The 11,850-nt window shown below is 39.7% G+C and overlaps 1 protein-coding gene across 1 annotated transcript in view; it reads right to left on the bottom strand.

Annotated features, from left to right (window-relative positions):
* Positions 1-1,390: 1,390 nt before the first annotated feature.
* The window catches only part of celf5a (cugbp, Elav-like family member 5a), a 185,088-nt gene continuing 174,628 nt past the window's right edge, over positions 1,391-11,850 (bottom strand). The window contains exons 8-12 of the mRNA XM_068319564.1: positions 10,628-10,840; positions 10,294-10,386; positions 8,780-8,923; positions 4,673-4,836; positions 1,391-4,299 (exon numbers count right to left, since the gene is read on the bottom strand). Coding sequence (XP_068175665.1) covers positions 4,709-4,836; positions 8,780-8,923; positions 10,294-10,386; positions 10,628-10,840 — 578 coding nt within the window. The 3' untranslated portion in view covers positions 1,391-4,299; positions 4,673-4,708. The remainder of the gene's footprint in view (positions 4,300-4,672; positions 4,837-8,779; positions 8,924-10,293; positions 10,387-10,627; positions 10,841-11,850) is intronic.

Here is an 11,850-nt window from a genome sequence, read left to right as displayed (position 1 = left end):
ATCCACTTTGAATTTTTATTGTAAAATTGGAAAAAAAAGGAGAGAAAGAGAGAAAAGCTCCAATAAGCAATTCTTTTTGTTACATATCTTTATCTTACCATTAACCGTAAAAGAAAAGTGGCAAATAAATAAATAAATGAATAAATAAATAAATGAATGAATAAATAAATAAATAAATAAATAAATAAATAAATAAATAAATAACAAGTTACATAGTCGACCCAATAAGTGATTCTAAAATGATTAAATCATCAATCGTTAATATGAGTTAATCTAAGCAGCAAGTATTAAGAAATTTCAACAGGGGAAAATGTTTGGTTTCTCAGGCTAATACAGAACACATAGTTTTTTCTTAAGTTCTTTTTTTTTTCAAATATATTTATAAAAAGATACTGCTTCCCCTGTCAGTTAATCCATGCTGTACTGATGCTGCCACTTAAAGAGGTGGTGCACTCCTTTAGAAAAAGAAAAGAAAGAAAAGCAATGCAACCTGTAAACTGCATTTTCTACAGGTTGAAACAAAAGTAATGAGATTCCTCTTTTTGCGCCCTGTATGTCACTAAAGTCTTCTTCACAGACTCCATACTGCCATCTATGTTTTTATATGCTTTGTGCTGAGAAACCAGAAAGTTAAAATCTTTATAAAGTACACCCAGCCCCCCCCCTCCCTCCCTCCCTCCCATTCCAAAACCTAAACCTAAACTTATCCAAAGAAAGGTCCTGTGCTGATTTTCCATAATATACAGATTTCATATTTATAATAAGCTACTATCCTTAGCATTCAAACCATAGGTAAATAATCATATCGTTAATACAAGTAGTACCATAATCAGAATCTTTAACCCTCCCAGCCCCCTTTGAGCATGCTCAGATATTGAAAGGGCATCATGGTGGGATGACAATTATAGAATTGATTAAAAAATGGATGCAAAAGTGAAAAGATGTAGAAGATAAATTGTAGTTTGATCACATGCAGCTTAATTATAACACTATTGGAATCAGAGTGGCTATTTTTGTAATGTGGATTTTCAATCAATTCTCATAATTAAAAATGATAAAATTCAATTAGTTTCTTGGACTTCTTTCATTTCATTACTTTCCTTTCCCTTTTGTAACTTCACTGTAGATATGTATACTCAGGTTTATGCACTGCTCTAAAACTGTCATTCACAAGCCATCACTATAATTGTGTTTGATCAAAAAAAATTTTTTTTTGGAAGAATGAAATTAATTCAATATCTTTTCAAACTCATTAAATTTTAGCCACAGCTGGCATCTTTAATTTGCATTACCCAATCTGTTGTGAGGGCCAAATTTAATTTAATTTTAATTATTCAAAAAACTCCTCCCAGTAGAAATCCCACAACAGAAGATTTTTGAGTGGGTTTATAATACTCTGGTTGGCCTGGGGGAAGGACAGCATATATCACAGCTTCCTAAAGCCGCTACGACCTGACAGTAGAGAGAAAACTAACTCACCAGAACTCACCAGGGGGGCAGAGGAGCTGTCCTCTGGCAACTATATATGAAATCTAACCTTTTCAATGAAAAACCTATCTTAAATCATTACAGACTGAATGGGCCGTCCTCCGAAAATGTTATACTACATGACATAATCGAATATATCTTCTGACAGACCAGGACCGGCACAAAAGTATAACTAAAACTCCTAACATTTTCATTGAATCTGGCTCACATTTTAAGCCCTAAGGATGACAGCATGCAGCGGATATGTTTGCATAATTTGGCAATTCATAAAGAGAAAAGGCATTTTTTGGAAAGACTTTCTTTCCAGCATCAAAATTTTCTCTGCAGTTTAGGAATATGCTATAAATGAGGGTAATATGGGGCAGTGGTCTCCTAGAAATTTAGACCTTGAAGCCTTTACCAAACAAATAAAGCGCCAGAGCCAAAGTGAAGTGAAAGGTTCAGAGAAGCAGTTCTGGTGACATTTGTGCACTACTGATGCATAGCAGTCCTGAATTCTCAAGAGACCAACATGTGGGGTGAAACCACAGAGACAGCATTGAGATTTGATGACTGAAGCACTCGAGCGTTAAAAATTTAGAGCGATGATCGGGGTGCTGAAGTGTCACTGTCCTGAGGGCCGAGCTGTTTCAGAGCTTACCGAGTCAAAGAGAGGCATGTTTTTCAAAAGCAGCTGAGTGGATGTTGACGATGAACAAATCCAAGCTTACAACGAAACAGAAAAAACAAACTGATGAAACACAGATTTCATCTCAGGTGTAGGCTGCACGTCCCTAAAAATCATCCTCATGCACGACGCTGCTTTAGCTAATTAATGGCACCTGATACTACACGATGAGTCGTGACCACATTGTATAGGAGCCATGTGTGACCGCCGTTAATAGTGCGCTTTCGTGTTAGTTAAGTGTAGCAGCTGTAGCAGCTACACTTACAGGCCTGCTGCTGTCTAATTGATGGATCATTTTGTTCTTAATTTGACCTCCTAAGGCTGGTAATGCCAGGCTGTTCCTCACTGAATACCAGCTCGTACTGTGCTATTACACCCTTTGAAAAAATATACAACTGCTCTTCTCTGAAGAACTCATCAATCTGCTGAAAACACTATGTACAGATCCTGACGCAGCCACTCATGGTCCGGATTTAAGTGCTGTTCCACAGGAGATGGTTAAATGTCAGATTGGGACCCCTGTGAGACTTTGGTCTGTGGTTAAGGGGGGAAAGAGACTCCTATCCAACCAATGGGAGAAAAATGAACTGTGTCACTCAGTCAAATGCCAATGTGTAATTGATTGTGCATCTCCTGCCCGGCAGTGCTGCTCCCTATCTGATCAATATTACCATTATCCTAATTATGCTGTGGGCTACCTCCCGGCCCCCCAATCAAATGATGGTCCCTATTAAGCGAGACGTATGCTGGGTTTTGTAGGTGAGGAGGAAAAGGAAGAGGAAAAGGGAGTCTTGCTGAGAACAGCTGGAAGGGATTGGCAGAGAGAGGGGGCACGACTCAGCTGGGACCGCCGTGACACGCCGACGGGAAATTTTTTGCAACTGTCGTCAAGCTCATTTGTGTATTTTATGAAACAGTTGCAGATGGTGTGGCGTTTTACTGCTGCGTTTCCGGCTCAGTCACAGCGGCACTTCTACCGGAAAGCTTTATGGTCAGATTATCTGTAATATTAAGGCTTTAATGATGGCATGGAATCACCCTTGCTTTAATTATGGTATTGACATGAAAAGACAATAGTATTACATGGCTGAATAGACTGTAGATCAGTGACAATATGTTTAAGAGGCTGTTACTGTGTCACTTTTGGCACTACTGGACTGTTTTCTTCCCCTGCGGACACAATAACGCCGACGCTTTACACACCCGAGATGAAATACTGTGATGACGCAATGTGTGGCAAAAGAAAACAGATGAACATGCCCAATTCAACGTCTGTTTCACATATTCTACCGCTAATGTAGTATAGTTTTATTTATTCATCTATTTTTTAATAGATTTTTTTCTCTTTTGTTTCCATATCCTCAAACCCAGTAGCTATAAAAGCAAAGGAAAAGAAACCAAAACCTCTTTCCTCGTTTTCAACCTGAAGCTAGTATTTCATCGTAAGTTTAACGTGTAATATTATTATTAGTAGTTTGTAGCATTAGTATCATTAATACTATATATTACTGCTCAGAACAATAAAAATGTTTGGTCCTTTGGTCCCTTAGGGGTGAAAGATTTGCAGTTCTACTGTTGCTAACGGAAACCTCAGTGACCTCCGAGAGTCAAAGTTCTGCGCTTGCTGAGAGAGACGGTGAGAGAATGAGAGAAAGAGGGAAAGAGAAAGAAAGTCTGTCAGTGGACAAAATAGAATAGCTTCTTATTTCCACTGTTTCTTGATCTTCAAGTTTTAACCCTCATTTGTCCAGTACAGGAAAAGCCACAAGCGCCTCTTTGCTTATATATATGTGTATATAATATGTATATAGAAATCTATTTGTTGTTGCTGCTTTTTTGTTTGTAAGTTTGTTGCTTAATTAACAATTCAAGTCTCAACAAGAAAAAGTTCTGTTGTTCAGTCTCATTACATCTTTTCTCAGTTTTTTCTTCTCATCTTTCTTGCACTGTGCCATCTGTTGCCTTCAAGTCCCCCGATGAAGCGTCTCCTTTGCGTCTTCTTTTTCTGCTGTAACCTATATCTTCATACGTAAATGCTGATATGTCTTCAAAAATTCCTTATCTGTTGATTTTTTTTAAAACATTTTGTTTTCAAAGAAATAAAGTTTAACTCCTTCGTGATACCTTCACGTGTCCTCTAAAATCTGGAAGATAAAAGAAAAAAAAGAAGAAGACAATTTCAGCCCGCTCTGCTCATTAAACTCTCATTCCAAAGATCCATTTCTTTAGAGTCTGGATAGTTCAATATGGCTCTATAATATCAGTGTAATGGTCTGTAGACAGCTAACCCACCATGGCACAATGATCAATCTTCGTCAATCATGATGATGACAGATTTTCCTATAATTTATCCTATGCATATGAAATTGTTCTAATGGGTCTGCAGAAATCTACACCCTTAAATTCACAGATTTCATAAACTAACAATTATAAGAAGCATTCTAGGGAAAAACAACCAAAGATTATAATAAATAAGTAATACAAATACAAACAATCTTGACCCAGTAACAGGCTCACCTGTGCTGCTGCAGTGAATATTGAAGGTAGGCTATGTCAGTAAGGGCGACTGGCATCCTTCGGTCTCTTTAGCTGGACTTTCAACCTCTTCATCCCAATCTGAAAGCCATTCATGGCTTGAATAGCTGCCTGTGCACTAGCAGGGTTGTCAAAGCTCACGAAGCCTGTTAACAACAGGACATGTTCATTAGCACCACATGAAATAAGGTTATTATGATTAATTTTAAAGAGATTAAATTGATCACAAATGACCCAACAGGTAGTGTGGAAATAGAAGAAGAAAAAAAAGATGTAAATAATAAATCTTTCCGTTTCTATTTCCAATGCCTGTAGTCGTCTAGATGGTGTTTTTGAGGCAGACGGCGCCTCTGAGCTGCTGAGGAAATGGTCAGTGCTGTGGCAGTATGCTAGAAAGCTGATTTTAACCAAACACCTAAGTCTGAAACGTTCACTCAAGCATTAATGCTGGGTCTCGACCGCCTGCACTACTTCTCATCAACAGGAGCTAAAATGATAACTGACTCCAGATGCAACAAGTGTGGGTGTGCAGCAGTCCTGAGGCCTCACTCCTGTGATGTGTCCTGGTTGACAGGTTTAGTTTGAAAGAGATGTAACCGCGATCTGTTCTCTGATCCTTCAGTGAGGCGTGTAGAGAAATGAGACACATCCTCAGTTCTGAAAGCTAGAATTATCATGCAGATTTTGGAGGTGAGTTGCTTTTGTAATGAAAATACAGCCACAGAATTTAATGTATTACTATGACTACCACACTACATATGATGTTACTATTAAAATATAGAACTGATGATTAAGTACAGACTTAATTACAAAATGTTCTTACAAGTGAAAGTTCATTTACAAAAAAAAAAAAAAAATCAGAATAATATGATATGAGTGGAGAATAAATATTTATACATTAACTTGATTTGGAATTTTATTTTTACAATATATTCATATCGGTATCATTCCCATATCTATTGACTTATTTGTGATTTTTTTTGCATTAAATGAAGAATTCCACCCACATTCAAAAATACATATTTGTCATCATGGCTGCAGATTTGTTTATCCATACAGATAAATAATGACATAATAAATACAAAAATCAACAAGACCTTGTTACTCAAGATCACAGACCCTGTTATCAATGGTTGAATGCTGGATTTCCTTCATTGTAGAAGAACTCGTCTACTCACTAAGGATCAACTATGATTCAGTCGAGACGCCAATGGTGTTTTCATTGTCACATGCACAAACCTTGATCCCGAGTTTGTTTGTTTTTTTCTGTCTGGCGATGCAATGTACTTCAGCAAAAGGAAAATATTTCATAGACAGCACGTATAAGAAACTACTGGCAGCATGACCTGCAGATTGTCTTGAGAAGCAAGACCAAATAGATGACTTTTTCAAATGCTTTTTTGCCACTTTGTTTACCGCAAGAAAGATGCCATATATCTGAGAGACAGCAGCCAGAGCTACGGTCGATGCCTCCAAACCTCAGCAGCTCACTCCAAAACAATCCAAAGGGAGAAATAAAACTACGATATAAATATGAAAATTTGTATATTTGATTCTGGAGTTTAATTTATGGAATCAGAAAAATCTGTTTGTGTGTGTGCGTGTGTGTGTGTGTGTGTGTGCGTGCACGTGCGCGTGCGTGTGTGTGTGTGTGCATACATAAAATGACACCATACAGTCTAAACAAGAGAAATTGAAAGGCATCACACACTTAGTAAATAGTTTTCTTCACTTTGAATTGGGTTATTGATTATTTTTTATCAGGACATTTCTGTGATTCCTTTTCCATCTGAAAGGAGCTGCAGAGCATCATCAGTCCTGTCCCCAGGTCCCCAGTCCTGAAACTATGTTTGGTTTTTATTTTTGTAAAGTGTTGCTGTGGGAGGAGATGAAGAGGAAGTGGGACAACAGCTGGATACAGACCAGAGGGGTGACCCATGACCAGATTACCATTGTTAACTTAATAAATATTCAGCATAGAGAGTCCTCAGACATAAACGTGACACATATATAACCCTTGTTTAACTCATTCACATCATTCATCCTATTTGGAAGACAGACCAGCTAAAGTCATAAAGTACTTGCAGTATCTTTGGTCTTAAAATTCAGTCTTTTATAAAATCTTCACGCTTATGTCCGTACTAAGCATGCTACTCGTCTTTATAGTCATGACCATTGCTTCCCTCTCTCTGTCAAGCTGGCTAATCCCATTTAGATATTTAGATTTTTAAAAAATTTGATGAATTAGTTTAGGTTTGTCAAGCATTTTTAACAATTAAGGTCATCATGATTTGTTGTTGTGCTTGCTGCGATTTCAATGAACAAAAAAAAAAAAAGCAATCATTTCAAGAGCACAGAGTAGAGGAGCAAGAAATGTTTGAAACAAAAGAAGTTGCACAAATATCAGCTGGTGCATCTAAAAGAAAACGTGAAGTAAAAGAGTTGGACAAATGTGTCAAACCAGCACCTACAGGGGGTTTGCTGTTAATAATAGAGTCCATTGTTATCGGTGTGGAGCATCAAGACCAGGCCATCCCAACAAAAGAAGCCAGTTTTTAACTTAATAATATCATCCTGATTCAACATGAACAAAAATAACAGAATGGGAGTCTTAAGAAAATCTGTCCTCAGTGCATTTTCCCAAAATACACCCCACATCAACATCCTGTTTTCATCATGTGTAAAAAATAAAGCCTTGAGGATTCAGTGACCAGAAATTCCAGTTGAGTGTGTCTCCCCTGTGTCTGCGGTGTCATTAGGAACAGTCGATGGCCCGTGAAAAACAGCAGGAGCCTCTCCGAGTCCACAGTCACCTGGGAGAGATTTCTGCCCAGCCTGTTCGGCTCTGGGCTGACCCATCAGGGCGACGCCTGGCTGGCGTGGAGGAGGGCTTAATGTGAATCTGAAGAAAGTGTAGATGTGGTGAAAGGAGGTGACCTCCTAACCTGATGGTGGGTTACTACATTCAGAGACGGAGCTGGGATACAGGTCCGCACCTCCGCTTTCCCTCTTTTTCTTTTGTTTCCATGTCTTTTACACACCATCAATCTAAGTTTATGCCCTCTTTCTCTTTTCTGGATTAATTACACCATTGTGCTCCCTCCTTCCCCAGGCCTAACATTATGTTGTAAATGCATAGTGTATTCGTCAATACTGCAAATAGCTCTTCTTTCATGAATTTATATGTTATTAAGTCCCCCTAGGGAGACAGGACTGGCGATCAATTTTGCCCCGGGTTCTGCAGTTCCCTGAAGTGAAAACAAATGCTGATCCATAATTGTCCTTTGCTTTCCTACACTGCCCCCCCCCCCACTCCCCTCTTCGCTGTCTGCTTCCTCAAAGTTTGTATAAGCCCCAAGGCTTGATGGTGTGAGCATGGTGTGATGGAGCTAAATGGGACAGGAGGCGTGGAGGTGTGTGAATCACCCTCAGCTGTGAGCGTATTGACAGATATTGGGGTTACTGAACGGTGATGCGGATGCTGATGCAGCACCTTGAGGTTCTCAGGTCACACAGCTGCTAAACAGAAACAAGGACATGGGTGGTGATCGAATGCATCATGGCTAGTTTGTCCACAGTGTATTGAACACCTTTTTCTTTTCCTCTATAACACTGGTGCCAAAACACAGCAGTCATCAAGATGTAAATTCAGGTCAGTTAGTCAGAGGGAAGATCATTCAGTCCTCTCCGTCTAGCTGTTGTCGAATCAAACTCTGCTGCATCCAAACAAATGTTTTGTTAAAAATTGCCTAGTGTTTGGTGTGCAGCTTAAACACAAACACATTCATTATTGTGAAATATATAAAACTAACACTAACAACTTCACTGTGAGTTTTTACAAGACGCCCACGAATGAGTGAATGTTGTGATAAAACAACTAAGAGATCTCGATTTGCTAAAACAACTTTTGTTTAGTGGAAGACTCTTAAAACCATTCTTCACCTATTTCCATTGACATTTCTATTCAAATAGGTAGTGAAGTTGTTTTTATGCATCTTCTGTGTGCTAGAACATTTATGTGTCTTTCTTGAGCAGTGTGTTTGTGATGGAAACTCAATAGCTGTTGGTGAGCAGCCGTGATCGACTCACCGAAACACTTGCTCTGGTTGGTTGCACGGTCCATGAAGACCTTAGAAGAGATGACTGTACCAAAGGGCAGAAACATCTGCATGAGTTCATTGTCTCCAAACTCCTGTGGCAAGTGGTAGATGAATAGGTTACAACCCTCCGGACCTGGACAGAGAGAGGAGAAGAGTATTTGAAAGTGTTTTTTGAGAGTTGTGTGTTTGTCACTGTGATCTATGCAGGCTTGCATGTTGACTAAATTAAGGTAAGTGGAAATAGATTTTCAGGACTGTCTGATATAATCAGATAAAAAAACCCAAAAAACTCTTCTTTAATGCTCAAAATCTAATTGAAGTTTATGCTTTGATTTGCTGATACTAATGTAGATTCTTGAGAGCATATTTAAAATTTCTATTTACATCAGTTCAGATTTTCAGATTAATAGGGAACAGGATAGATTCAGTCTGGTTGATGGATCACATTCTCCAACTGGCGACTATTTATGATTAGTTTGTCACAAAAAAAAGTTTTTAAAAAATTATTCCAACCCCCCCAGCCTTAAAAAAAAACCAAAAAACAAAACGGATTATGTAATTTATATAAGAATGTGTTCCACTCCCTCACGCCAGTGGTTGCTTCAAAGAACCATGGGATGTACTGTTAGATTAAGTTAAGATTTTAGTTGTGGGTTCTGTGCTTCTCTGGTAGGAGAGGTTATAATTTTCCTGCACCCTTAACTGTACCTGAATGAAAAAAACAAAACTTAACAAAAAGAGGAAAAAAACCCTCGATGATGAAAACAAATAGCTTCGTTACTTCTTCTGTGGACTTCAATCATACTTTCAATATTTGACATAGTTATGTATAAAATAAAGGAAAAATCAATGTAAATCCCAAAATATTAAATGTGAGTAATTATTGGCAAATTACAACACTTTGGTGTAGATTGGACTGTTATTGTGCAAATCTGCAGCAGATGTGCAGATGTGTGTGTGTGTGTGTGTGTGTGTGTGTGTGTGTGTGTGTGTGTGCGTGCGCGCGTGTGTGTATGAATGTTATTTTCACAAAAGCTGTAGCAGTTCTCCAGCAACCCCGAATAAAAAAAAAAAAAATCCATTTGTGCTGCAGCACCAATATTCTTTTATCTGAGGATTTTATTACACCAAGTATAATTATCATTTGTGGAAAAAAAAAGCATGGCCCCCCTGTGTAGACAATATACAACGGTTGTCAGATGAACAGCACAATATGGTTTTATTAAGAGTCTTCGATCATCCTCATGCTTTATATATCCATTACCTAAGATGAGATGTGAAATGCATTCTCTCGGCTGTCCCGCTCTATTTATCTATTACCGAGAACAAGATGTGTGCAGCCTTAAAGTTATATTCTATCACATTCTGTATTTGTATATGACAAAGAATGACTTGTGTGCCAGCAGTGCTACAGTAATATCGGTCTCTCAAGCTCATTTTTTTTTATATGTCTATTACACGGGAGGTGATGTGTGAAGTGTAAAAGTAATAATGTTCTCTCACCCTCACCTTCTCTCTGCTGCTGCTGCTGGATGACCTGGGGTGGCTGTGGCAGTGTCTGGCCAATGGGAGTCAGCGTGGTGGCCGGGTAGATCGCTACAGCCAGAGACAGGAAGGAGGGACGGAGCGGGTGAGACAGGAGTGTAAAAATGGAAAGAATGATGTCGGGCATGCCTAAGGTGGAAAACGCCATGTCTAATCAAAGGTTTTCTCGTGCTCTGTTCTAAGGCGTGCTGAATACACACTGCATTACTGCTCATATGGTAGTAGCTTACAATGACTGTCTCGTAACTGTTACAGGCATAGAAACATGCTACAGAAGGCATTCACAGCACACCTGTGTATTGCTGTACTCCGGTGAAGGCTTGCTGGAGGGTGTCAGCAGCGGTGGGGCTTTGGGTGGAGTAGGGCGGCAGGCCATTGGTGTACACAGTCTCCACCGCAGGGTGTCCATTGGGCTGATGAGGAATGCCAGTGAAACCGTTGACGATGGGAGTGACGATGCTGGGCACAGCAGAGGTGGTGATGTTGGCTGGTGGAGAACTGAGGCCTGCTGGGAAAAAAAAAAGGTTTAACGTTACCGGATTGTGAGCACTCTATCTCCATAGCTCTACATGACACTACAAAACAAGGTAGGTAAGTGTACACAGGCACACGATTTTATTACGGTCTACAGAGTGTAAACACTCACACAATCCTTGGCTTGAGCAGATCCAGGGACACACACACACACACACACACACACTCCCACAATCACACAAACACACAGTTTGTGACCACAAGCTATACCGCATCTCCTCTCTAATGCAAGGACAAGGGTGCGATGTGAATCTGTCACATATTCGCAGTTTGTCGTGACACATCCTGCAGGATAGCTGGGAAGTCAACCTGTGAAAAATGAGCCTGTCTGCAGTGTTTGCGTGATACCCTGCTGGCTGCTACTGCTCAAGATGATGAAACCACTGTGCAACTTCTGAGAGAGAAAGAGGGGGAAAAAGGAGAAAAAAGACCTGGGCTAAATAGAAGGAGATTACAGACGGAGATTCGCTTGAATGACCAGGTAGCAAAAACACAATGATGCCTCTTACTTTTATACATCATAAAAAAGACAAAATAACAACAGTTGGCAGTTTGACAAATGGGTGGGTCATAACATATTGTATATGGTACACGCCTGAAAGGCAGTCGCTGGATGGTTCAGGAGTGGAACCGAAATTGAATGCTCCCTGTTCTTTCTCATTCAATGCATCTTAAAAGGACCCTCCTTTGAAAAGTGTTTCCAATTACACCAGGAACATCAAAGTACCCATTTTGAGCGAAATCTCCCTGTGTGATGGTCTCGCTAAAAGGGCTGCTCCATGGCAAAGCATCCAAGCTCGTTGAAGTACAGCGTCCCTGAGGACTACCTCTCAATCTGGAAACCCTTCACCCTGATTGGACAGAAAACCCACGTTGTCACGGAAACCCTCCAGCACGCCAGACCCCCACAATCTGGTGCAGGAGTAACGAATCTCCTCTGAGACTAGTCCGGAGAGGGTAAACAATCACATTCAGAATACT

The sequence above is a fragment of the Antennarius striatus genome, chromosome 7 (genome assembly GCF_040054535.1).
Source record: "Antennarius striatus isolate MH-2024 chromosome 7, ASM4005453v1, whole genome shotgun sequence".
Taxonomy (NCBI): Eukaryota; Metazoa; Chordata; class Actinopteri; order Lophiiformes; family Antennariidae; genus Antennarius; species Antennarius striatus.
The sequence above is the reverse complement of the archived record's forward strand: the minus strand, read 5'-3'. Positions and strand labels throughout refer to the sequence as shown.